The sequence below is a fragment of the Colletotrichum jinshuiense genome, chromosome 3 (genome assembly GCF_051148585.1).
Source record: "Colletotrichum jinshuiense chromosome 3, complete sequence".
In the NCBI taxonomy this organism is placed as follows: domain Eukaryota; kingdom Fungi; phylum Ascomycota; class Sordariomycetes; order Glomerellales; family Glomerellaceae; genus Colletotrichum; species Colletotrichum jinshuiense.
In genome coordinates this window covers 4409728-4436350 of record NC_139310.1, presented here as the reverse complement: position 1 = coordinate 4436350, position 26623 = coordinate 4409728, and the positions used below count along the sequence as shown (strand labels likewise).

The 26623-nt window shown below is 54.3% G+C and overlaps 6 protein-coding genes across 6 annotated transcripts; 3 read left to right on the top strand and 3 right to left on the bottom strand.

The window, feature by feature from the left end:
• Positions 1–5203: 5203 nt before the first annotated feature.
• Positions 5204–10070, bottom strand: EsH8_III_001163 (uncharacterized protein; the record flags this gene model as incomplete). The annotated part of the gene is made up of 3 exons (XM_083262888.1): positions 5204–9244; positions 9350–9883; positions 10032–10070. 3 exons carry the CDS (start codon positions 10068–10070, stop codon positions 5204–5206), a joined length of 4614 nt encoding a protein of 1537 aa, XP_083123375.1.
• A 2562-nt stretch (positions 10071–12632) lies between these two features.
• Positions 12633–14934, bottom strand: EsH8_III_001162 (uncharacterized protein; the record flags this gene model as incomplete). The annotated part of the gene is made up of 3 exons (XM_083262887.1): positions 12633–13612; positions 13908–14681; positions 14931–14934. 3 exons carry the CDS (start codon positions 14932–14934, stop codon positions 12633–12635), a joined length of 1758 nt encoding a protein of 585 aa, XP_083123374.1.
• Positions 14935–16623: 1689 nt separating this feature from the next.
• EsH8_III_001161 (uncharacterized protein) lies at positions 16624–18681 on the top strand (the record flags this gene model as incomplete). Its single annotated transcript, XM_083262886.1, has 4 exons — positions 16624–17198; positions 17362–17652; positions 17700–17938; positions 17990–18681. 4 exons carry the CDS (start codon positions 16624–16626, stop codon positions 18679–18681), a joined length of 1797 nt encoding a protein of 598 aa, XP_083123373.1.
• A 524-nt stretch (positions 18682–19205) lies between these two features.
• On the bottom strand, positions 19206–20285 carry EsH8_III_001160 (protein MTG1; the record flags this gene model as incomplete). Its single annotated transcript, XM_083262885.1, has 1 exon — positions 19206–20285. The coding sequence occupies one exon, from the start codon at positions 20283–20285 to the stop codon at positions 19206–19208; it is 1080 nt and encodes a 359-aa protein (XP_083123372.1).
• Positions 20286–20943: 658 nt separating this feature from the next.
• EsH8_III_001159 (uncharacterized protein) lies at positions 20944–22913 on the top strand (the record flags this gene model as incomplete). Its single annotated transcript, XM_083262884.1, has 3 exons — positions 20944–21404; positions 21463–21556; positions 21606–22913. 3 exons carry the CDS (start codon positions 20944–20946, stop codon positions 22911–22913), a joined length of 1863 nt encoding a protein of 620 aa, XP_083123371.1.
• A 1197-nt stretch (positions 22914–24110) lies between these two features.
• On the top strand, positions 24111–26295 carry EsH8_III_001158 (2EXR domain-containing protein; the record flags this gene model as incomplete). The annotated part of the gene is made up of 2 exons (XM_083262883.1): positions 24111–24366; positions 25052–26295. 2 exons carry the CDS (start codon positions 24111–24113, stop codon positions 26293–26295), a joined length of 1500 nt encoding a protein of 499 aa, XP_083123370.1.
• Positions 26296–26623: the final 328 nt, after the last annotated feature.

Here is a 26623-nt window from a genome sequence, read left to right as displayed (position 1 = left end):
GAGCGGAGCACGCACGAGAAAAAATTGGAATGCTCAGAGATGGGACTTGGGAGGGCGGGCGTAGGTTGAGGCAAGGCAAAGGGTACTTTGGATGACTGGAATACCATGCCGAGCCTAAGATTGCCCTGAGAGAGGGAAGGGATTGGGGACCGCCAGCAAAGGCAGAAAGATGGGGGCGGGAAGGGGGAAAAAAAATTGGACCGGAAAGAGACCTACGACAAGGCAAGGTACCCGGCATGGGCCATGGCCACAGTGCCTGTCCAGTGTCCCGAGGGCGGGTACCTTGGCGCTAGAGCCCTGTGGCCTATGGCCCCAGTCGTTGGCTTGGGCTGATGCTGATGCTTATGCTGATGGTGCTGCTGCTGCTGCTAGCTACGGGTGCAGATGCATGTGCAGGTGCCCATGGAACGAAGTACATGACCCGACTGGTACGGGTAGGGGAGTGCGCGGGCGGGCTGGACAGCCTGGGGTTCGTAGTGAGTACTGGCGGTAGCAGAAGCCGTGTGGTTCTGGTCCCGTGGCAGGTAAGAAATGCACTGCAATCCTGGCCGCCGGTGGCCGGCCACGGTACTCGACAAGACAAGTCCTTGCGTGCGCTTCCCCGTCCATTGAACCCTCGTGAAGACTCAACCGCTGAGTGCCTTAACTTACCTCGAGTCTAAGCTTTTGGTGGATCGCAGTCACAGACCCTTCCGTCTATTAAGAGCGGCGAAGTGGGTGCATGGGCATGGGCGGGGGGCGAAGGCAGGGACAGGATCAGGCTCGACGGTGACGGGTGAAGCTGGAATGGCGGGAGAAGGGCAAGGCAAAGACGAATGCGCCAGGAGCCGGGCACAGGCAGGCACAGGCACCGGAGACTGGCATTGGGAGGAGGAAGGGGATTGACTACCCGCCTCGGTGCATTTGCAAATCCATCCTACACGGCACGAATAATACCCATCACTGAGGGTAACTTGGTAAGGCAAGCCCAGGTACGGATGTTACTTTCGGCATGGTCTCGTCGTCTCTTCCCAGGGCTGACCAATGCCGCCCCTGTCAGGCAGGATGGGAAGATGAAATGGGAGGACCTGGGACCCATAGGATGGAGACGGCCATCTAGGATCTCGGGCTTCTCCTTTAGGCTCTCCGCTGGCAAACAGAGATCGTCGAGAGACTGTGTTGTGTAAAGTACAGTCCGGTACGGTACGAGGTACGGACAGCAAGCTGGATGAAGATGCCGTCGCTGCAGTTAACACTCCTTTGCTCCCTTTGCAAGCCATGGTCTCTCTCCGTCTTCGTCTGGTTCCTCGCTGAAATCCCCAAGGCGGGCCTGGGCCTGGCTTGGGTCCCCCCCCCCCTCCCCCTGTGCTGTTCCCAATTTTTATTTTTATTTTTATTTTTTTACACGGGTGTAATTGCTCTAGGTCCTCGTAGAACCCGAAGTGTCAGGTTTGGTTGGGGAGAAGGTACAGCCTAAGGTACTCGAAGGCGTGTGAAATCCTTGTCCGTACGGTTACTTCAGGTGTGACTCGGGCAATGTGTGTGAGCGCGCGCGCGTGTGTGTGTGACTGTGTGTACATACACCTGTTCCGTCTGTTCGCCCTTCACGGACTCGCCGTCCAAGATGGAAGTTGCCTGACGTTGGTTTCGCGCCGCCAGGTACCTGGGCAGCGGAGCTCACCTTATCTCACCTATTAGACTAGTAGGCAGACTGTAGTGTAGGGCACTCATCACTGCACCACACGTGCCGCCCCATTGTGTGTGCTCACCAGAGCCCAGCACCGCAACCGCCAACCGTTTCTGCATGTGCTTCTCCTCTTGTCCGTCGTCCCTGCCATCCATCAACGAGTACACTACTCTAGAAAGGCCAACACCACGTAGATCAGACCTCGGCCCACCCGAGCTCTAGACCGGCAGATCTATTTCTCCTTCAGTCACTCAACTGCCAGCCACGGCATCTCACATCTCATCCGCCTCGGGTCCATCCATGTATTCGCAGCACATCCCGTTTGTCATGAGACTGCGGCCATCTGCACTGTCCCGGCTGCGACCCGCGCCTTTTCAGATTCTGCCAGGGACAAACAGCTCACCAGGCACAGCAACAGCCATTCGTTTGATGTCCTTGCGCCATTGGGCACTCAGCGTCGGGACCGCCCGGGATGCATCAATTAGACGATACCAGGCCCCGACGCCCGAGTAAAGAGGTTGATCCCCTTCCCCTGGCCATTAATTGCCAACGGCGACAACTGCCAGGGCAAACCGGTCGTCGGCATGCAGTACAACCCTTTCCTTCTTCACAAACACGGACTACGAGGCGCAACCTGATCGACCCTCCGTTCCCCTCGCGACGGAGCACCGCCACACCATGCAAGCCCACCACCACCATCCGCCGCAGCGGATGACGAAGAGGGGGGAAACTTGCACCATGTGCTCCCCAACCATCAAAGCCACCACACCACACCAGGGCTGAACAGCGAAAATAATCCCAGCAGGGATGTGGCCCCCACGTCCCCAGAAAATGGCGTTCTAGAACAAAATGGTGCTGTTCGCCCCTGGAAATTAAGAGCTGTCACCCTTCCATCTGCCACACCCAAGCCCCAACCCAGGCCCTGCTTAACCGCCAGTCACATTTCGATTAATTGCTCGCTGTCGAAATCGACAGATAGGAACCGGCCGAGTCCAGCACCCATTCGCGCCGATGTCACATGAGGTTTAGACACTACCCTGGTCGCGGGTGCTCGCGGCTTGCGAAGGAGGGAATGGGAGAGGGAGAAGGGAAGGCGGTGCGACATAGCCCTGGATTTGCTGTCTCAACTGGGTCTTCCGGCCAACCTTCCATCCCGAAGCAAAGCCGGTCAACTTGTTGGGACGGTTCCCGGCCGCCGTCTTAATGTAGTATGTGCCTTATTTGGGCGTCTTATGCCCATGCATCCCAGTCTGCCAGGGCAACGACAAGGGACGAGCCTCGACAATAGAGCCACTACGCACGCAGCATCCGCATAACAATCCATCTTCTCAGTCACCCGTGGCCCGGCGCTCATCCAACTGGTCCAAATAATGCGCCAACCGAGACAGGGCGAACTGCTCACCGACAGCACGGCGGTCTTCTCACCGCTCTGTCTGTCAGATAGCCGGCGGAGATGGCTCCCGGTGCAAGTTCCAGCTGGAGGGGGGTTAAAAATGCCGAGTGCTCCATTCACATCGCACCACATATCAGGGCTTTCCAACTACGAGATTGAGAGAACGACCACTTGTCCGAACCAAAAAGAGCACTAGCAGTATCCAATGCGCCTTGCTGCCTGGATGCGCAAGACAAATCTGGGGATCACGGTCCGACGGGGCAATCGGTGCTTGCTTTTCCCGACTTCGCGGCCCCGTTCCGTTCCCCATGTCTTGTGGTCTTCTGATCTCGTTCAATGCGGGGGAGCATCCGAGAACCAGGTCGTGTGACCAGGTGCCGCGACCTCGCGCCACCATGATTCTCACCCAGGAACAGCCATGCTCTGGAGCCATTGGCTAATTATTTGATGATGCCCAGGCTCGTACATCCGCTGTTGCTACCCTCTCTGAAGTGTGATCAACATCCCGTCCCATGGGTAACACATGGTGAAGGATAAACATCACATCTTTCCCCGCCTCATTTCCTCGGCCGACAAGCTCGCCCCATTTTGGCCAACTTGTGCCCAAGGAGGCCGCAAGCGAGTAGCACTAATGAACCCCCCAAAGAAGCAAGAAGACAGCCGCCAGCAGATCTCTTACGCCAGAAGTGAGTAGCGTCATCGCGCTACATGCCGCTAGTAAAGCCGAATTCGACAAGGCCCGCTCATGGTAGGCACAGTGCCTGGCCACTACGTCTTTTCCAGGCCGACGAGCGATTCACCACCTACAGAAAGCAAAGTGGATGACATAGACCAACCTTCCAACAGCATGCAATGCATTGGCATTGGAGAGAAGAAATAACGCGCCAATGATGACGTCCCATTTCACTCACCGACTCTATATCAACTATACCGGTTGATATCATAAACTGTCTTGGCCCGCTCGGACTTCAAGTCAGAAGTCCGCCGCGATGCTGTTTCAATTTCCATGCCATTTTTAGATTGCTCATCCAAGTAGAGGTTCTGTTGCCGCGTCATTGTTGGATAACAGTCGGGATAAATGTTGCGGGTACGCAAGTGTTTAGACCATGTCGATACCAAGAACGTCGGGTTGTCGGGTTAGACTCTGTCAGCCCCGTCAGGCTTGAAAACTGAAGCATTCACTAATTCCGACCGAGGGATTTAAAGATAACTTTTCATGCGGATTTCTATAACTGGACGGCTTCTTAACTAAGGAGGAGGGGGGTGGGGGGCATCAAAGCTGGCGAATCTGCAAACCAACGGCATCAGACCTGCCGGTCCACCTGTTCAGCTTCCTCCCGTGAAGGAACCTTTCAACTTCTTGCTATGGCAATACCCCTTGCCGAGAAGTATTAACCATATCCCCGCCCTCCGGGTTCCTCGCGGGCCCGTATATTCAGAAGCGATAGGACCATACGAAACTAAACAGAAGGAATATTACAAAACATCCCCTTTATATAGGTTAACGTCAGAGGCGAGGCTCTTCCAAAACAACATTGGATCGAAATGCCCAGAACAGGATGCCAACGCCCCTAGCAAGATATATCGGGGCAGATTCGGGTTCAGAATCAAGTACTGAATTTCGATCGAGTAACCACGCGATTGGTGTTTGGTATCATCGCCGTTACAGGCGCTTAATGTACATTTCTCATTCCTTACGTTCCCCCTTGTGCGAATTGCTGTCGGTCGCACTCTAGGAGTACCCTGGCTGGTATTTCCCCCGTTCCATATGTCCTCCGGGTGCGATTCCATCAGCTGTCCTTGCCCTATATGGAGGCATTGCTGATGCGACAAAAGAAAAACACGGTGCGTGCCTGTGCCAGCATATGAATTATACCCTTCCACTCTAGGGGTTTTTTTTTTTTTTCGACCAGAGCCCGTTGCCGAAAACGCCCACTCCCGCTAGTATTGTAAATAAACGAATAAAATGAAGAAAGGGGGGCAAAGGAGCATCCCAACGGTTCTCATATTAGGTAGATTGACAGAACCGTCAGGCACAGCCCAAACGTATATGTGCCAAAGGGCTTTCCAAAAAAAAACCCCCCCCCAAAAAAACCGGTGGTTGACTAGATCGGTCGTCAACGCATGCTGCAAAAGCCCGACGCCTAGTCATCAAGTTTGAACATCCGCCTAAGCGTGCCAAATTTTTTCTTCTTTTTGGCGGAGCCGTCAAGCTGGATGCTCCCTTCTGATTCCTCCAGAAGACCCGAGGTGAGCACCTGGTTGGTACTACGACGCTTCATGAAGGCGGGTCTCGGCGCGTCCATCGCTCGGTTGTTGTCCGCCGTCATGGGGCGCTTCTCATCATCGATGGTTTCCTCTACTAGCGGCCAATTGTCGGCCACCGGCTGCTTCTGAGACTTGGGTGCCATGGCCGCACCACGGAAGGCCTCAGGGGCGCTCTCGTCAGCTGCAAGATGGGAGGCCTTTCCAAAATCGTAATCCCTCTTGCGTCGAAGGACAGAGAGGAAGCTGCCTTTGCGTTGGTGGTTCGGTCGGGACATGGCCTGTGTCCCAATGGCTGATGTTGTAGAAGATTCGACAAGTGCACCGCGACTTGAGCTAGGCCGCTGCGGCCCATGACTGTCAGATTGAGACTTAACAAGTCGACCGCTAGCACTCGAAACCATTCTTGGGGAGAGAGGCTTTTGCTGTGTCGGGGGCGTCGCCTCCTCGTCGCTGCTGTCAGGCAAGTCGGGCGACTCTTCTTCTTTTTCATTATAGCGCGGCGGGGGCACATTCATCGCAGCAGCCGCGGCGGAACTCGATGCCCGCATGCTCTTCGGTATGTTGCGCATGGCAGGCGTGGGAGTTGGACCTTCATCCTCGTCGCTGGAATCGGCGAAACGACTGCGGAATGCAGACGGTCCAGCATCCTCCTCATCGCTAGAATCCCCAAACCGACTTTGGTTGGCAGACTTGGTGATGACCTTTTTCGCAGACGATTTACCAAATGTGGGAAGACGCATACGACGGGTGCTTCCGTCGCTGGAGTCGCTGCGCAACGTGCTACGTATCGTCGTCCGGTTGCCCATGCTGATGGGCGGCGAGGGCGGCGACGCGGGAGGAGACACTGACCGTAGGCCGAAGCGTGAATTCCTGCCAGCAGCTGACTGATCGGGTTCTCCATTTGCCCTCATCGACTTACGGAAGCCGAAGCCTTCACGCGTTGGTCTAGACCGCCTAAAACTGCTTTCACTGGAATCCGATGCACGTCGACGGAGGGTTGACTGCATTGCCTTGGCCATTTCAACGCTCGACATCGAGTTGTCGACATATGTATGCTTGGAGTGAGGATCTCGTGCGTCGCGATTTGACGGCGGACCCTGGAGGGAAAGTGGTCGGCTACCTGCAATAGCGCTCGCCCGGTCTTGCACGGCGAGACCTGCCTGGGATGAACCGTTCTGTCTCATAGACTTTCTCATTCCAGCCGGATCGGCAGGCTGTGCCTGCTGGCTGCTTTGAGCACGCGAGGAGGGGGATCTTAACGTCTTTCGCATGCCTGTGCTAGCGGCCGTTGATGACTGCGTTGGGGCACCTCTCATCGTCTTCTGAAGTTTTGCACTTCCAAGTCCAGTCTCCTGGCCCTGCCGGCCTCGAAGAGTTTTGCGCATGTTTGATGGTGATGATGCCTCTTCTTCAACTTCGTCAATGGCTCTTGAGCCAGGCTGGATCTGATAAGTTCGCTCCGGATTGACAGGAGACTGTTGTTCTTGCGTAGCTGGATCGCTTTTGCGACCCGACTTTTTCCTCTTCATCTTTTTGGGCTGAACAACTTCTTCTAGGTCTCCTTCAGCCCCAGCCTCCTCCATCGCCTCCTGCTCAAGCTGTTTACGCTTGTCACTTGTCAAACCCCTCCAATAAAGCTTCGCCCTCTCCCACTCATCTTCTGGGTATTGGCCATCTGTAATTTGCGAAGAGCCCAGCGTGGTCTGGCCAGCAATGGCTTTCGAGTCCTCCGTTGTCCCCCGGGGCGGAGTCGTCATGACCTTTTGGTAAAGCTTCTGAGAGGCCTTGTCCGATATGGGAGATGCGACCACAGCGTCAAGTGACATGAAACCGTCCCCGTCAGCATCCGAAAGATCCTCGTATGCGTCGCTGTAGATACTGTCTCCCTCGGATTCAGAACTTTCTAGAGGAGCGGTGTGCGAGGCCAATCCGGTAGAAGACATGACCGCACCAGTAGATATTGTCGCTTGCGTAAGTTGATCCTTGTCCATGGCGACCGAGTCTGGCGAAGGACGAGAACGCGACATAGTATCCTCGCTCTCCTCATCTGGGAAGCCTCCCGGGACATCAAAGTATCCTGACCCGGATAAGCTCGATACGCCAGTGCCTACTGTTTCCTTTGGAGTCGGGGTGGGCTGGATAACAGATATAAAAGGTACAGATTCCTCTGCGCGGCTTTGGTCCACTTGGTTGTCTCGAATCGGCGCCGCCGCTGGAACGGACACATTCTCGACCACCTCAGGATGTGCGGCAAATGCCTCCTCTTTGACATATGCCGAAGGCAAAGTTGGCTCCGGCTCCTGAATAGGCTCGGAGTCTTGGAATATTTCGTGCTCATCCTCATCCTCCGAGCTCGTCGTGATACTTGGGGAATCATACGAGCCACCTTCTACCGAGGTTACCACAGGCGGCAATGGCTCTCTGAATCTCGATATATTCGCAGCGTTCCTAGCCGTCTGTTCCTGATTGAGGATCGCGCCGACATTGTGGTCATTGGACTGGCCAATCAGAGCTGAGTGCTCCTCTCTGCGGTCCGGACTGTCAGGCCCAGACGGGGACGGTGACTCGAGGGGCCGAACCAGGGGTCTCTCTTCGATATCCCGCGACTTCTTCTCGCGAACGCTCCCAAACGAAGGCAGAGCTGGCCGCGGTTTCATGACTTCATCATCATCCAGAGATACGATGTCTTTCTTCCTGTTTCGTCCCAGATGGTTAAACCAGTGTCGTTTGGGCTGTTGAGAACTAGGAGGAGTCGGCGAATCCAACTCCAGCCTCGAGGCGGATTGTCCTACGGCTTTGGTATTCTCATCATCAAAACTGACCCGCACGCTCTTTTTACGCGGCATCGGTGCCTCCACCGCAGTAGTCTCACTGCCAAATCGACTTGGCCCCGAAGCTTCAGAGCTCTCATCCGATGGCGAGGCACCCCGAGATGGACTGGCCGAGTGTTTCATGGCAGACTTTCGGGGTGAGACTGATCTTGGGGGCGGCTCATGTCTGATTACCAGTTGATCTGTTCCTAAAGCAAAGTGCGCCGATCTTGCAGGGCTGCTCGAGTGCGCGCGGGTATTCCTGACATTACCATACTGCTTTTGATGTGGCGGGCTCGGTTGACCTTGAGATGACGCATATACTGGAGACTCAACAGCCGTACTTTCAGACGACAATGATGGTTGCTTTGGGGGCGCCGAAACACTCAGGGACACCGCGCCAAGAGAGTCAGCAACATCCCGGTGTGCATCTTGTTTGTGGAGGGCCTTCGCCTCGTCGACTGAATCCTCCGACTCTTCCTCTGACTCTTCCTGTACCATAGAAGGCTTCCTTCCTAAGATGGGGGCACCTTGTCGAGGTTCCGAGTGTGGCAGAATTGTGGCCCCATCGCTTTTCCGTACATCCCGGATGATTGGCTGCTCGGGCTCAGGGGCACTGGCTGATTCTTGAAGAGCTGGCTCCAGCTCAACTGGTGCAAGTTGCCTACTGCCTTCGGTGGGTGCTGGGGACGACTCCCTCGCACTTGCCGACGGCGGCTCCTGTGAGTGTCTGGGTGCCACAACTGGTTGCGCAGTCTCCATGATCCGAGGCTGGTTATGCAGAGGCTTCTGCTGAGATATGTCTGTTTGAATATGCGCCTGTGGCTGTTCCTGCCGCTTTTGGGCGGCCTCATCAACTGCTATCGCACTGCCCTGCACTCGGCCCACTGTGCCTTTAGCCAGGTGAGATCCACTCCTCACCAATCCTTGCTGTTGCTTCTTCTTCTTGACCGGCTTCTCGGACGCATCTCGGACGCTCTGTTCCCTTGCCAGTAAATCCGTTTTAGGGATCATTCTCCTGGAATTGGGGTCGTACACAAGCGAATGATCTGATGTTGTCGTCGACCGTGAGGTCACCGACTCCGTTCGGTTGGGGGAAGCAAGTCGCTGGTTACTTGTCATTCTTATGCTCTCGACGGTTGGCGACGCCGGGGGTGATGCGCCATGCAAGCCCCTCGGGTAGGAAAAGTTTACGGAAGAAGTTGGGCTTACAGCTCCCAGACGAGACTCGGGTGAAGCGACACGCATCGAGATATCTGATGTTCTCACGTTGGCCATATTGCCCTCAGATGCGGCCCCAAACCACGAGCCAGCGCCTTCTTTTGTCTTCTGACTCGCAACATAAAATGGCTGCATTTGCAAGCTTGTTGCCCTCGAGTGTGTGGCCTTTCCAGTATTAGATCGCATGCCGTCCGGGATGGTCGGGACAGGCGGCGCATCTTCAGGCGCCGCTGTAGATCGGTGCGGCGATGGTGACCGGAACGTTCTTTCGGTCATAGAACTCTGACTTGGTGATCTCTGTAGTCCTCTTCTGGCGTCCTGGCTTCCGTGCGACGATACCGATGCGCTGCGCCTCCGTGTCCGCTTCGTTTGTACTTCGGCCACATTGATAGGTGTGGTTGGTCGTGATCGTAAGGCGGCGGCGGCGGCAGCGGCAGAGAGTGAGGAAGAGCTGGATGCTCGTCGCGCAAATGCCGAGGCAGCTGCGGTAGCAGCATTAGGGTTTGCGGTCGCGGCAGTCAATGGCTATGGGTTACAGATTGTTAGCATCGGATAAAACCCCGGGAGCGAGAGCAGTGCATGTCGACAAGTGACTTTGTCGCGAAGAAGGCAGATGCAACAGCTCCAGATAGACTATTGGCAGGAAGCATCAGTCCGCAGTATGATGACCTACCTGATTGGCCTGCCGGTGCCTCCTCGAACCGCCAAACATGTCTGTCGGTCTCGAAATGTCGATCAACGGCGCAAGGCCTGAGATGGCCCGGTAGTAGGTTGCATAGAATACAAAGTCGGTGAATACAAATGCGCAGGAAGAGAATAACCGAATTAAAAGAAAAAGAAATAGTAGAAGAAAGCCCTCGAGGTGGGAGGGTCAGTTGAATGACTTGGATGCGGGTAAACGGAGAGGGCGTTGGTGGATTGGTGATGTCCGGGGGGCGGAGAAAAAGGCAGCTGGGGGGATTTGTGGTGGATAGATAGGACGTGGATGGGACGGGACGGGATGGGATGATGACGGAAGAGGTGACTTGGGTCCAGCCGCAATGGGAGCAGCTTCGTGCACTGTTTTCACTTTTTCCCCCATTAATTTTCATTGAGTGCTGTTGCTGCAGCCTGCACCTGCCCAATGCACCTTACCGCTGTACGTACGTACATAGGCTTCGACGCTTCTTTACTGGAGTCACCCTTGCTTCGGCCTCTGGCCTTTCTCTTTCTGGACGACGCCATACTGGATGAGGGCTAGTGCATTTCAGACCTGCGGGTGCCAATCCGACGGGCCCTGCTACATACCTACATTTCTACCGGTACTACTACGTATGTTATCCATGTTACGCTGCTGCGAGATTATGATACCTTTGATGACATGGCACCCAGTGCCTAATAAAAGATTGGTTAATTCCCAAATAGATAATATTGGTCGACAAAGGGTATCTTTAAAGTCCATCGGGCAGTCTCATGCCCCCCTCGTCGCAAGGTGGCAGACCATTGATTTTTGGAATTTCAGATTGATCCGTAAATCCCACTTGTCCTGCTGTCTCAGTTGTCCTGTCTGAATCTGTGTCTGACGACATCGATTAGGCAATCACACCGGTACTTCGTACGCCAACTCATACCGTCTCTTTCAACCCCTCAAGGCCTCAGTAAGGCGCCACAAGCGGGTGCACGTCAGACTTATGAGTGCCGAACTTACGCTAGTGTGGAGAAGTCGATCGACGTCTCAAAGAACTTGGGGCGGCGGTGGACGGAACAGGGTTGTTTCAGGCTTGACTGACAGCGAAGCTTTTGTCCCTCCCCCTCCACCCCTGGTGGGTTTCCCGCGATACGATTTAAACTCCTCGCGCAACGGCGCCGGTGGATGGTTTAGCCAGAAGCTTGGCTTGATATTTACTAGAGTGGATATCAAGCAAAGCAAAGCACCACATCCTGTCATACATGGCCCAGTGCAGGCAGTTCAAGGCCGCCAGTACTCCGGATAGATCCCTCCGAAATGCCACTCCGACCCAACGTCACCGCATCCCTAGTCTTCAAGGTACCAAGACCCGCATGCATGCTCCGCCAATTGCACTGACCGGCGGCAGAAAGACCGAGGTCCTCAGCTGCCGGACGGCCATCCTTTCCGGCGAGTAGCGTGGTTTAGAGACTGCCGTAGCGCTGCTTCTGGCCTTACGCTGCGGCCCCCTCCGGTCGGTGCAAGTCATTCCAATTTCTCCGCCGAGCCACTGCAATGCGGCACTATTGTTGATCAGCTCGCAATTGAGACGCGGCCAGAGAACCGGGCTTGTTGGAAGACTCCCTGATCCAGCGGTGTACATCACGGGTTTCAAGGGCTCACGAATTGGATCCAGTCAACAGCAATGCAGAGAGATAAATATGAAGCTACAAGTAGCGATGAGGAAGACATGATACAGCAGAGAAAGGGTAAGATGCCGAGGTATCCGTACCGACTTGCGTTAACAGCTTAGAACCAGGAGATGGAGCAGCAGCCTCGACCAGGTACAGTTATCAGTCAGTGCCACTATCCATGACGTCATATATCAAGCATTACAGCAGACACTATATGCAGCGGAATTCATCATGTCCACTAAATATAGTTCATATGAGGGTGGTGAATTCTGCTAGTGAGGAGCTAATGGCGGTCTATGCATTATCGTCAGCGACCCTAAGGAAGTCTCCCAGCAAGCCCAAAACAAGACTCGCATGTTCGGTCCTGTCTCAGCTAGGACCTGTTCTCGTCTTCTATTCGATATTCCCTATCCTTTTCCAACTTCCCACCACGCAATGGTGCGGGCCATGGTGCGTACAATGTTCATTTGTCGGTAATCAAGTATGAGTTTAGCCACGGCAAGAATGTGCTGGCCTCGTGGTCTGAGAGGCGCGTGTTGGTGTGTTTCTCCGTATTTTTCGAGTGGCCGGGGTTCGTTGTCGATAGTAGGATTGGAGGGTGGGGGTAGTGATGTTGCAGAGGTATCGTGAAAATTGAAAGTGGCGCTATCACAGGTGTCGTTCCAAGTGTCGCCGTCGACAACACGGTCAGACCATGCTGCCTTCAACGGCTTGTCCCGCATTGGTGTCGGATATACACAAGTACCAACTTTCGCAAGGTGCACAGAACCATCCAAGAGTTACTGTTCGGATTCAGCTTTCCAGGCCACGTCCCTGCCAAACATTTACCGTAAATATCGCTGGCGGAAATGCTAGTGGGATGAACAAAGATAGAACAGGTAACATCTAGAAAAGCAGTCCCGACGTGTCCAGGAAACCCCATGAGCAAGCCCTTTCATTGAAGGGAATCGCCGGGATCGTCTACCTCCTTCTCGCGTCCACCACAGTCGCCGCATGTTGGACACGTACACTCATGCTCCTGATCGGGGTCGTCGCTGAGTAGCATTGGCGGATCTTCTTGTGAGTAGGAGTCCTCGAAATCCTCGTCGTCATTGGGATAATCGCCGTTGGGATAATCACCACCTGGGTAATCGTCATGAGGGTATTCGTCATCTTGGGTGGAATTGCTGGCAGCGGGAGCCATCGGTGTGTTCGCGACCTGGTCTTGAGACTGCATCTGAGATGACGACGTCTTTGCAGGAGACTTTGCTGTCTTCTTCCCCTTCCGACCTTTGGCTTTAGCCTTCTCCAAAAGTCGCTTCCGCTCCTCCTCCTTGCGGCGGGCCTTCTGGTCCTTGATCTCATACTGTCGAATCAAAGCGTAGGGAGGCTCCCCAAAGATTCGCTCGTATTCGCAAAATTCGCAAATCCACATGTCCTCGACCTTGGGCGGGTTGTGGTAGTATTTGTACTCGGCTTCTTGGCGGCGATGTTTGGCGGCCATCCTTAGCTCCTTCTCGGCGCGACGGCGACTCTTCTTCTTCGAGCTGCCTGCTTGGGTATTGCCTTTGCCAGTTGATGCCAGAGCATTATGGCCAGCGTTTGCGCTAGCCGGGTCTGTAATGGTTTGTGTTGCCATCGAGGCGTGTTTAGACTTGCTGCTGGGGCCGTATCCAGAAAGAGAGCCTTGGGAACCCGCGGGGTCGGTTCCTGGCCACTGAGGCTTAGGAACAGGAGAGTCGCAGGTGAATGTGAACTGCGTGGCAGTTGGGCTGGATTTGACGCTAGAAGAATGCTGGTGTAAAAGGCTCACATTCTCCTGGCCAGGGGCTGACGGGAGCTTTTCAGCATTGGCGATGGCATTAGATATGATGCCAGGATTTTCGCCTTGGGAAATGACCGTTAGCGGTGGCTTCTTGATATACAGTGTCCCGCCTTTTCAGTGTAAAAAAGAAGACAAAAGAAGACGGGTGATGCTGTAGCAGAACCTAGGGAAGTGGGGGGAAAACGAGCGAGTTGTGTTTGTGGCAAGTGTGAGTGCATGTGCTGGGAGTGAGGAAGTCACGACCCGCGACTAGGCGCAGCTTCCATTCCCGTTTGATTCCTTCAGCAGCAGTTGCCCGGGTAGTCACAAGGCCCAAGGTGCCATTGCATGCCGTACCAGAGCACCTTACAACTCCTACTTTGTTCAAGGAACCGGGGGGACGCCTAGGCAAATGGATTGACTTACTTGATGTTGCCCATTGCGGCGGCCGGGTCTTAGTTCCCCTTCCAACCCAGTTATTCGCAGCATCAGACAAAGCTCTGAGGGGGCTTCTGCCGTTCCTTGATCTACCAAACCTGCCTCTTCCAGGCCCTGAGATGCCTTGGTTGTTTGCGACAAAGCTTCCAGCCCCATAGTACGACGATGACGCCGATCCAGCGAGATCCCCGTGGTCGTTTGAGGGAGACGTTGCTGCCGACACTCCCATGGAATTTATATCCGCCAGCGAGTGCGCGCCAGACAGCGCCGAGTCTCCTGCAGTCGGGATTTTCCGTTTCTTCTTATTGTTGGTATTCTCAAACGACTCATACCCGTCCGCGGATGATGTTGTTGAAGGTGGGCGCTGAGGATTTGGGTGTTTGGAAAAATCAGGTTTAGGAGGCATTGTCGAGGCACGACTCAGGATTTCTGGATGTGAACGACGAACAACCTTACTGCTGCTGAGGGCCAACTCCTCCTCGTCACTCTCTCCGGTCCCCACGTTGCCTCTGGGTGTGTTTTCATAGCTCACGCCACTTCGACTCGTACCGTTCATCCCCCCTGTTCTGGTTGGAATCTCATCTCGCACGATATTGGGGTAGTAGAATAGCGGACTGGAGTTGTGGTTCGCCGGGGGGTACTCGATGGAGTCCGCCACTTCGGGGGAAAGGCGTTCCCGCAGGCGACGCTTCGGTAAGGGACGGATTGGCCTCTGCGGGAATAGAGATGAGACGCTTTCGGGAGACATTGTTCGATTATGACCTGCTTCCAAGAAAGAGCCATCGAGGTTAGCAAGCGTCTTGGTCGAATGATAGAGCCTTAAGCCGGTAAGCTTCAGCGGCGCATGACCTATGCAGTCGGCTGCCACTGCCAGCCCCGGAGCCTCAAGCGCAGACGGAAAAGCGCCTGACATCTGGCGGAGGACAGCAGTGACAGCGCTTCGCGATAGCAGTGGTCGAGAGAAGAGGTGTGGCAAGGGTGCGGCGGAAGTTGGAGAAGAGCGAGGCATACCCATAACACCTCATGCTACGAGCCATCCAAGGCAAACTACCGCTGACAAGTCGATTCACGTGTAAAGAAGGTTGACACTGGTAGCAGTGCAGGGCTTCGTTCAGGTTTGATTACAGCAAGAGCCTCTCGAGGGGTGGTGATCGGGTTGGGGGATTCGAGGAGAAGGGTCCGTATTAAAGGCGGGAGGAGCTCGTAACCCTTGGTTCCTGAGTTTGCCCAACCATCAGCAGGTGTCCGCAACAGAAAATCAGACATACGTCCACCCCAACAAACAAACAAACACATCCATATAAAAACAACAGATCCGACCCAGTAGCTTCCCGTTCCCTTGGGCAAGTTAAGGGAGTGTTGCGCAACAAGCCTCAGGCAAGATACGGGCGGACCTTGTCGACTGGGAGGGGAGCGGGCATACCAACTCGGTCCACCAGAATTCGGGCAGGCCTGCTCCGCGTTCGACTTTGGGCACACAGGAGCTCGAAAGGCCAGGTGGTGCAGTCGGACAAAATAGGTCTTTGAGGTGCGAGGGCGACAGCAAGGTTAAATCAAGCTCTTGGTGCGCTGCGGAGGAGCCAATGTACGAAATCCCCAGCTTTGATTGCTAATGACAGCATTTGATAATGTCTGGTGTGTGATTAGGGAGACGTAGGTTAGCCAGGGCCGCTCGAAACGCATTAGATAAGCAGGACAGGGCTCCGCTGCGGATGGGGCGCCGGGGGGTTGGGGCAAGGTCGTGGTCAAGGCGAGGGTCAGTTGAGGTAAGAGATTAAAGGCACACTGTGTGCTATGCATATCAACTCACTAGAAATGGAGGGACGGCGGCCGACAAATTGGCTCGAGATTAGACGAGCAGCGTTGGCGGGGGAAAATCACGGACTGTAGCTTTGTGGCGGGGGATTGTGTTGGACAGCGGCTCGGAACACGATCCCTGTTGAGTGGTTCAAGGTACTCCGATTTTCTGCCTGGATGGCAATCTGTGGGCAGTGCACAGTGCTATCCAGAACACGCCGATACCTACCGTTGTCGCCATGGTTTTCCCGAAAACAAATAATAATGCCATCCTTTGTGCAAGGTTTATGCAACACAAATAGGAACTGGCAGCGGCCCAGCCCCGCAAAGCTGCTTTTCCCTGGCTTGGAGGGCAACAGCTCCTGCAGGTCAGAGCGAAACAGGCGGCGCACCGCACTTTGCAAGCCAAACCGTGCTCCAGTCGCCTACCCGTCTCCTTCACCCAGAGCCATTCTTCCAGGGCGCACTCTCTTCCGACCCTTCCACTCCGCACTCCGGCTCCCCTCCCAACCCGTCACGATATGAATTTCCCTTGTCCTCGATTGTCAGACATGCGAACTGCTCGATCCCCTCAAAAGTCTTGCTGGAGTACCCGAGTCCTCCCTTCTCAGTAGCCTGACGTGCGAGTCGCGCCCACTTCTTCTCACTCTCTCGCTCGCTCGCTCGCTCGCTCGACTGCCCTCCCACCACTACCACAACAACCCACCCGCTCTCTGCCCACCCGTTGCTCTTCCTCCCCTCGCCTCGATACCTCAATTCTACAACCCCCCGAACCTGCTTCAGCGTTGCGACAACAGGGCCTCTACTTGCGTCATTCTCCCGTCTCCGTCGACTCTCTCCTCCTCCCTCTCTCGAACCTTCCTTCGCCCGTGTAGTCTCCTCTTGGCTGTCCTGCTGCGCTCCCTCAATGGCACCCCCCTCTCCTCGACGTTCTTCACGAGCCCGAGGCAACACCATTTCTCAATCACAACAATCATCTGCAGCCTCGAGTCTTTCGAGCCGGGGCGAAAGAAATACCAGATCTCTCAACAAGACCTCGTCAGCCAAATCCACCCCAAGCGCTTCGCTCTCCTCAGAGCCGCCCGAAGACCTGGACGACGCCCTACCCTCGCGACGCCGAACCCGCGCCCAAGAAGACGCCCGCGACAAGACTCGTGTCGATCCCTACGACATGGCTACCGGGAGTGACGACGTCCAAGAGGACGACGAATCTGTACGCTGTGTTTGTGGCTTCGACGAATACCCTGGACCTCCACCGTTCGAGGAGGACTCCAAGCTAGGGAAGCACAATCCAGAGGCAGACTTTTTCGCTAGCATCGAGTTGTCCGAAGAGGTCTCGGGACTTTTCGTTCAATGCGACGTCTGCAAAGTTTGGCAACATGGAGCTTGTGTCGGTATTTTCACCGAGGAGAGTTCCCCCGACGAATATTTTTGCGAGAAATGTCGCAAAGATCTGCACAAGATTCATACAGCTAGTAATGGGTAAGTGACCTCTTTGACCCTTCCTCTTGCTGGCTTTTTGTCGCCAATCGCACCAGCACCAGCAATGGCAGGTCGAGATCATCTGATTGCAGGAGTTCAAATGCAGCACGCCTCAGCCAATTCTCCTTCCTGTCCTGTAGTTTGCTAACACACGTTTTTGCAGGCAACGATACTCGAATTATCTACCGCTCAACCGACCGTCGCGCGCGACATCCCGGGCGGCGTCATTGGTCAAGGACGGCACCCGATCACCCAAGGAATCAAGTAAAAGTGGCCGCGCTTCGTCTGCTACTCAGGCTTCGAAGAGAAGATCTACAATGAATAGCCGGGATGCTGCATACGATGAGGATGAGCAATTGCGACGGGCCATTGAGGCTAGCAAAGAAGAAGCGCCCCTGGATCAAACGGAGATCACCTCAAGACGAGGGAAGCGAGGTCGCAGTGACAGCGAGGAGTAAGTTCTCAATGGACCCGTGGCCCGGCTCCTACTAATAGCTATAGAAACTTAATCAGTTTGAAGAGGCAGCGTACCAGCTCCCCGTCGATGTCACCACCTCCGGAAAACACTCAAGCGGTTGAGGAGGACTCGGACGAAGAAGCCAGCACTCGAAATGGCCAACCAAAGAAGGCTCGTAGTGCTCGTACACACCGCGAGAAATCGGAGCGTGAAGAGCGCGATCGGCAGCGGGCTGAGGCAGCCAATCGACGAAAGGGTCGCGCAGATCGCAGAAGGGCTGAGGGTACGACCCCTGCGAATCCGACCAAAGACTCTGAAGCTCACGTCGGCACAGAGTCAGATCCGTCAGAAGAGGCCCCTCTCGCACCAGCCCGGCCTACTATCAAGCCAAGCACTGAGCTTGCAGCACCGATCGAGGCACCTCCATCCTCCGCGCCAACCCCCGATACTCCACCCGCGAACCAAGCCCCCGTCGGAAGTTCACACAAAAAGACCAGCCGAAATACCTTAAAAAGAGGCAAGGGCCGAAATCAATATACCAAAGACCGAGACGAGCATGAAGATACACCGGCGCGGTCAATGTCTAGGGACATTGGCCGGAACCATGACGATCACACTGGCGCCGGCACCAGCAAACACTCTGGCACCGATCATTCGAGACATGGGCCAAAGAGTAAGGCAAACAGCGCACACAGCAAAGTGTCGATGAACGACATGAAACGGAGAGTTACAGCGTTCCTCGACTTTATATCGAAAACGCAAGTGGAACTGGCGGGTGAGGCACTGCCGGGGTCAAGGAGCAGCCAAAACAGCTCCCAACAACAAAGTCCCCGAGCAACGGCTGCGCCAGATGCGTCCAAAACCAACGGTGCCCCCAGCACGGAAATGAAGGGCTCTCCTGTCACAAACGGGGCAGCACACGAGAACGGATCCGAGTCAAAGGAATTCAAAGCACTAAACTGTGTAGAGATGATGGACGTTCTCACTCGGGACCTGTTGCGATGGCAGAACCAATATGCGCCCTGAGACGGTCTCTGCTAGGTGTGATTGGCTTCCTATATATGCAGGCCGTCGCTCATTCGTGACAGAAATGGTGTGTTTGGCTTCGGAGTATGATACCAGAGGTGTGCCGCGGTGGCGTCCGACGGCCCTACATGGTTTGAAGTTCTTTTGGCGTTTGGGGTCTCTCTTTGGGGGGTTGAATTATTCTCGGAGCACAAGGCTATCAAAATGGCCAACACGGGTTGTCATAAACTTCTGTGTATGCATCGGCTACGGGTTCCACTGTCAGTTGGTAATGTCATGTTTGAGGAGAAATGCTGGATACCAGGACGCTTGCGAGTCCTCCACGGTTGCGGGCGATGTCCTTGGTGACACCCAAGTTAGTTGAGTCGGAGTTTGACTGCGTCTGGAGCCATTTCGGCACATCTTTTTTACGCACCTGGTGTACAAAAAATTGCTCTTCTGAGATAACATTTATTTTACATGTATGATACAGAGTATGGGTATCTCTCTATAGTTCCAACACAAACCTTTTACTCCCTTGATGATCAAATCGCCTTATTTTTGTTGAGGGCTCTCTCTTTCCTCGCTTCCTTCTCCCTCCTTCGTGCCTGATTCATACTCAGCGGGCCTTGTCCTTCCTTCGCCAGCTCCTTCTCTTTGAAAGCTTCATCACCGACATCGTCGAGCACAAATCTACCCAAATTCCCGGCTCTCCATTGCTTGACGATCCAGTCAGCTGCGCTCTCCGCATTCTCCCCTCCGCCACTTTTGAGCTTGCCCGTTTTGCGAGCCACCCCAATGAGGAAATCGTTGACCTCGTTTGTAGGCTCGCAATATTTGGCGTATGCGCTCGGGTCGGTCAGGTTGAGTCGGTACAGAAGGTAGTCGGCAAGAATCTCCATGGGGATACGGTCATCCTTGACAGACCCCGCCAGCGCGAGCTTGACCATGTTCTCGGCCTCAGACACGTAGGGCATGAAAACGCCGGGGGTATCGAGCACAAAAACGCCTTCGCCTAGCCCCATTCCGCCGTCGCCTTCGGACTCGAGAATGCGCACCGGCGACGACAGTTTACGCGTTACGCCGGGCTGTGCGCCGACTTTGGCAACGCTCTGCTTCTTGTGCATGCCGTGCACGCGAAGCTTATTGAGCAGAGTGCTCTTTCCAACATTAGGCATGCCGACGACCAGCGCACGCATGCCCGTCAGACTATCCACAGCGCGCGCGACGCTCTTGATCTCTGACAACAGCTGCTTGGTGCTAGCCGGCTCATCCTTGCGCCAAAAAACAACGCGCTGCGGCGTGCCGCCTACCGCCGACTGTCCCCGGTGGAAGCGACGGAGGGCCTGCTCCACGGCAGCGGGGCTATCGGTGCCGAGATCGCGGTGGGTGTATACGACGATGCGCTCGCGGCCGGCGACCGCGCGATCGAGGACAGGATTCCAGCTCGTGATGGGAACGCGGTAGTCGCGACATTCGAGTACAAGGCCGACGTCGGAAAGGCGCTTGGTGATGTCACGCAGGGCAGCGTGATGGTGACCAAGGTAATAGGAGCGGGGGATGGAGTCGGAGACGTTGAAGCGGAGGCGGGGCATGAAGCCCCGGCGCGCGGCGGTCGGGAGCATCGTTTGCGGTTGCAGTGGGGGCTTTTCAGATACCCTCTAGTAGGTTGCTTTTATATTAATTGGATAATCATCGCTGTGCGGGTAATTGGGGCGCACTTTCACGTCGGGGGTGATGATTCGGTTATTCAGGAGAATTCTATCTTGCGAAATTTGATTCAGCCTGGCATCCGTGTCTCGCAGCCTTGTTAAGCCATGACGCGTGATTGGGCAAGGGTTTCCTGCACTGGAGGGGTTCTCAGTTGACACGCCGACGCCCGCTATGACGTCAATCAGCAGCACCTCTCTTGCCCTAGACCAACCTCAGCCGAGACCCATCGTGCCAAGAGGCACGTGGGGAGCCGATTGGTTACGCTACTGACCAACTTTCAATGATAATAAACTAATAAATACTCTTTACGGGTACTTCTAAGCTATTTGTGAAGGTTTAGCTCACAGCCTTGAGCCAGGCTCGCAACATCCCTCGGTGCTGTGAGAGGAGGTCTACTTTTCCTTGGAATAAAATCTACTCCGTGTATCTTCATGAAACACAACGACATACTTCTGGATCCAGCCATGTCGTGTGATTCGAGATAACATATTCCCTTGCCAACATATTTCCTATTTTCGTACCTTCTGTTGAGTTAGTTGCGGTGACCTGTCGCTCTGAGATAACGTCAGCATGACGCCGAATTCTGTGGCTGCGGGACCGCCCGACAACCGTGGAACGCCTTCCGCCGTGCCGCAGCGAGTTCAAGACGATGTGATAACGCCGGCCCATAATCTCTTCAGCGATCGCATAGATCAAAGGTCTTCCGAGAAGCAGAAGGAAGGATCAGGTGATACGGACTTGGGGCAGCACAATGCGCGCAAACGCGGCGGATTGCAAGGCCATTTCAGCAAACAGGGAAAACTCAGGCCGTTTCGGTTGCTGAAAGAAGACTTCGGGAACTTCAAGTTCAGGTATTTTTCTGACTGGACAGTGTTCAACCAGCTCGTTCTGGCCAGCGCGATATACGTCTTCTTTACCAACATCTTGCCCGGCATCACTTTCGCCAGTGATCTATATGTCCTTACTGGGGAGTCGTGGGGCACGATTGAGGTAGTCTTTAGTACCGGACTTTGCGGTATCATTTTTGCCCTGTAAGTCAACCGATATGTCATCGTATTTGCATTGTAATAATAATAAGATGCCTGTCAGGTTCTCCGCTCAACCGTTGACTATCCTTGGTGTCACTGGGCCCTTTTCGGTGTTGGCAGAGAACGTATACTCACTGTGCGAGAATTCTTTCAAGGTATTGCCACTTGCTGCAGTGGGAAATACTGTGTGGCTGACACCATTAGATCCCCTTTCTCCCTTTCATGGCGTGGTCTCTGATCCATTCTGGGTGGATGCACTACCTGCTGGCAATTTTCAACGCTCACGACTACACCATGCAATATGTCACCGACTTCAGCGCCGACATCTTCTCCCTCCTCAACAGCGTCATCTACTTTCATAAAGCTGTCAGAGAGCTCCAGCGTACGAAAGCCGCAGTCTCCCTCGCGGCCTTTCTATACTCCATCATTGGTGCTGCAGGGACCTGCCTGCTTGCCATCTTCTTGTCGACGGCAGTGTCATGGAAGCCGCTGTTCCACAGATACATCCGCATGGGGTTGACCGAGTATGCTGCCGCCATCTCGATTGTCTTCTTCATTGGCATGCCGTACGTCGGCGATTTGGCGCATCTTGACCACAACAGACTGGAGGTCTCCAAGACATTCAAACCATCGTCCCCAAACCGAGATTACTTCTTTGTCGAGTTCTGGAAACTCCCCATCGGATGGATCTTCATCGCAATTATCCCCGGTATCATCATTACTGTGTTGTTCTACTTCGACCATGAGATTAGTAGTATAATCTGCACGGCGAAGAGGTACGGGACGCAAAAGCCGGGAGGATACGCCTGGGATGTAATGTTGCTGGGCACCACAACGATAATGTGCGGGATCCTCGGCATCCCGCCAGCAAACGGTCTGCTACCGCAAGCACCGCTCCACTCGGAATCTCTGATGTACACGGTTTATGAAGACCCCCCGTATGTCGACTCTGAGCCCGGTGGCGACCCTCCCGCGAAACCCGTGATGAGAGTACATGAGCAGCGATACTCGCACTTGATCCAGGCAGCGGGCATCTTCCTGTTCATCTCGCCTCCGTTCCAGCATGTCCTTGGTTTTACACCCACATCAGTCCTTGCGGGTCTGTTCATGTTCATGGGCTACCAGTCGTTACGCGTCAACCCGATTTTGACCAGAATCTGGCATCTCCTCACGCCAATTTCAGAACTCCCAGCACTACCCCATGGCGCGAGCTGGACTGGGATCCACTTCTATACGATTGCACAGATAGTGCTCACTGGCATTGTGTTTGGCGTGACGTTGACCGTCGCTGCCCCTGGCTTTCCTATCATCATCATTATCTTAGTGCCGGTTCGATTGTTTTTGATGAACAAAGTATGGAGCCGCCAGACGCTACGATATGTCGATGGATGGGCAACTAGAGAGGGTAAACCGGAAGACAACGAGAACGATCGTCGGCGAGAAGGCGTCGTAACTTCGAACGATACAATTAGAAGTGTCCCTGATGAAGAAAAGGGATCCAAGACAGCATGAGTTTGCGTTCGCCTTGTACTCAGACTTCTATTTTATAACCAATGCAACGGCATCACGACTTGATCACTGTGCGTCTTGTCTGAAAACCAAGTTTTCTTCGTGACATATTTGCCATCAATTGTAATGATTTATTTTAGATGCGGGGTCCCTCGATCAAGACGATCTCCAAAATGTACTCCATCTCAACGGGAACCCATTCGGGTTGAAGCTCGGGTGGCGCCGGATGAAGATACCCGGGAGCTACGGCCAGCACCTCGATAGTCCTCTCGCCGAGCGACGATGAGTTACACTAATGTCTGTCTCAGACAGTCTCCATTATGGCCGCACTACTTCAAGGTACCAACACCCCAAGGCCGTAGTTGATCTGTCTTTTCTGCTATTTCTGCTTGATATTCTCGGGCACAGTAAACATCCTAAACCTTGTGTTGTAAAAATGGCGCTTTCTGTGACTGGCAAGTATGCTGTCGTCAGCGGCGCAGGGTCAGGTATATCCCCTAGGTAGATCACCACCAGGAGATCCTCTCCCGCTCACATATTATAGGCATCAATCTCGCCTTCGCCAAGATGCTCCTGGAGCGGGGCTGTTCAGTAATGATAGGCGACCTCTCCCTCCGTCCGGAAGCATCGCACCTCCTCTCGCAATACCCTCAACGTCCCAACGGCCCTTCAGCATTTTTTCAGCCCACCAATGTCGCATCATGGCCACAACTCAATCGCCTCTGGTTTAAAGCCCTCTCAAGTTTCCCTCAAATCGACATCGTTGTTCCTGGCGCCGGTATTTTTGAGCCCGCGTGGAGCTCGTTCTGGCAAGCACCCAAGACAGATTCAAATCCAGAGACAGTGTCCCGAGACGCTGCGGACGCGGAGCCGGGGACGTACGCTGTGATTGACGTGAACCTGACGCACCCTATTCGGTTGAGTCAACTTGCTATAGGATATTGGACGCAGCAGCGGAGGAAGGGCTGTTTGGTGCATGTGAGCAGCATTGCAGGCCATGCTGCTGGGATCGGGACCCCGTTGTATATTGCTAGTAAACACGGGCTCCACGGGTTTGTAAGGTGCTTGGAGGGTATGAGGGATCAGTTGGGGATTCGTTGTGGTGCTGTTGCGCCAGGGGCGGTCATGGTAAGCCTCCCCTCAAAACTTAGTGCCCATGCAAATTGGGACGCTGCTGATGTGAGGTATTCGCAGACACCAATGTGGTTAGAGGACCCTGGAAAGCAACACATGGCCGAAGGCGAGAGCGCGGAGCTGTTCATCGAGCCTGAGGAGATTGCGCGGGGTATGCTCGAGCTCTGCGAGAACCCCGAGTACGGCAACGGAACGATCTTGGAGGTCTCGAAGGGTGCGACGCGAGTGGTGCCCCTTTACCATGCTCCGCCGCCGAATGGGAAGGGTGTCATGGTACCTGGAATCGCTGAGAGCGCTCAGAGGATTTGGGACGAGCTCAAGAGTACGGGGCTAAAGGTTTAGTTGAAGGCTTTCGACGTTGGTGTAAAGGCGAGTTGAGTATGATTATTCATACTAGGAATAATTGCCAAAACCGGGATGTTGTTTAGCTCTACTATATTGCCGAACGGCGAAGACAGATCTTCCAGTACCAATCCAGCCCCTTCCCCCTCTCTTCGCTCAACTTCTAAGAGGGCTTTCTTTCATGATAGATACGAACGGTCGGTAATTGTCCAGCACATTATTACGCATCAAGTTGAGGAGATTTAGGTACATTTTAGCAGTACATTCTCAGTCGTTGGCAATCTTGTAAGAGAGCCGTCCTCATAAAGAACATGAATTCCTTCGATTAGCCTTCCATAGGTAGCATCCAATCTCCTAATATTTTTGCTTGAACTAATTAGGTAACACTTTGTGACCATTTCGCAACCTCTACATCGAATTTCCTGATTGGGTAAGTCGAGTCTGCCACCACCACAGCGAGAAAACCTGCACCTCGACCGTTTGAGACATTGGACAACACATCAATTCCATTTTTATTTAAGCACACCACTGCTTCACACTCGCTATTCTTTGATGGTCTCGCAGTATTCTCTGCCTTCTTGATGTTATCAAGGAAAAAACAGGGCCAGGTGATGAGATGGAGACAACGATACCCTCGCGACCACATCTCGAGATTTTCAACCCAGATCATTCACAGAAAACCCACGGCGGTTTCCAGTGCTTCTCACAGCTAGCCACGGAGATCCGCCTAATCATATGGAATCACGTCCTTCAGCGTCATCGCTTACTACATGTAATCCTTGAGAAGCAAGACGAACGAAACCCGGGCAATGAGACTGCTGCGGCTCCACCGAATCCCGTACCCAACGCTCTGGGTCGTCTCGCCTCCGGAAAGCACTACGAAGCCGTCGTTAAAGCCCGCTGCTCTTTCATCCCAGAGCTAATGAGCGTGAACAGGGAGTCGCGGGAAGCAGCACTGGCTTTTTATCATGTGCAATTACCCTGTTGCTTAAAGTCCAATACCCACAGCCAGGAGGCCATCATCCGTTTGAATCTGGACTGGGACCACCTCGAAATATCCGCCGAACCATTATCTTTCCAGGAAACATTTATAGACTTCCTCCATGACCTACGTGCTCACGATCCCAAAGGAAGTGGCCTTCGACACCTCGTCATCAAGGACAACCACCTCAGAACAGACGCCGCCGGATCTCCCAAGCCCTCAGACCTCAATGAAGATGCCCTCGCCGCTTTTGATACTGCAGTCAAAGAGCTGAAGAGCATATGGTTCATGTGTACCTCCCCCGGTGGCCGTGCTCTGGATGTCATGACTTACATTCGCGCCAACGTCTTCAACTATGGTGTCCCTCTATTCCCAACCTTCACATTCTTCGACCCGCCCTCGCCTGACCCACGCAACATCTCGCGGGATTTGGACAATATTTGGGGTGGCGTGCACGATCCGCGCGAGAAGGTACTTGGCTGGCGACTGTTCCTGCGTAACTTCAACATCCAACCTGAAGCAGCCGGCCTCCGCCCGTCAACGGACGTCCGCATCATGATTGCATCGGATCAGGAAAGCGAGGTCCGCACTAGCGTAGATGCCACGAGAGTTCTGCACGAGGAGGACTTTGAGTGGTTGAGGCTTCAGTGGTGGTTCCGGGGTTGGGACATGCCAAGGTCGGGAGGTGGCGGCGACCGTCCAGCCGGCTGCTTCACGACGGCGTCCGGTCTACAGCCCAGCTTGCCACAGTTTGACGGACCTGATATCCTGGCTGCGGCTCCCCGACCGGCTCTTGGGTTCTGGCTGTTCCCTGTGGAGGCGTTCGGTGAAATTCTGGAGAACGAGCCGCCACAGACATGGATGAAGACGAAGGAGATATTCAACTTGAGCTCGTCCTGGCCCGAATTGGCGCTGGCACAAATCTAATGGACCAGGCAGCTCAAGAATCAATACAAATACGAAGGTAACTTACGCCGGTTTTGCCGGACACGAAATCCTCGGATGATGTGCATCGTCCTTGCCAAAGCCAACTTTATGTTGACGATCTTTGCCATCAAGCAGCGTGGGGGCAATCTGGAAATGAATCAAGGACTCTGCGAGGTTTATCATTCCTTGGGCCCGGGGATGCCACGGCTCAAAGAGCCCTTACCCATGTACCTCGCTTAACATTGGTGCCCGTTATGCCATGCAATCATCCGGCAATCTTGATCTGCATCCTCGGCACCGCGGTGTATCCTTTCCCATTGAGGAAGTC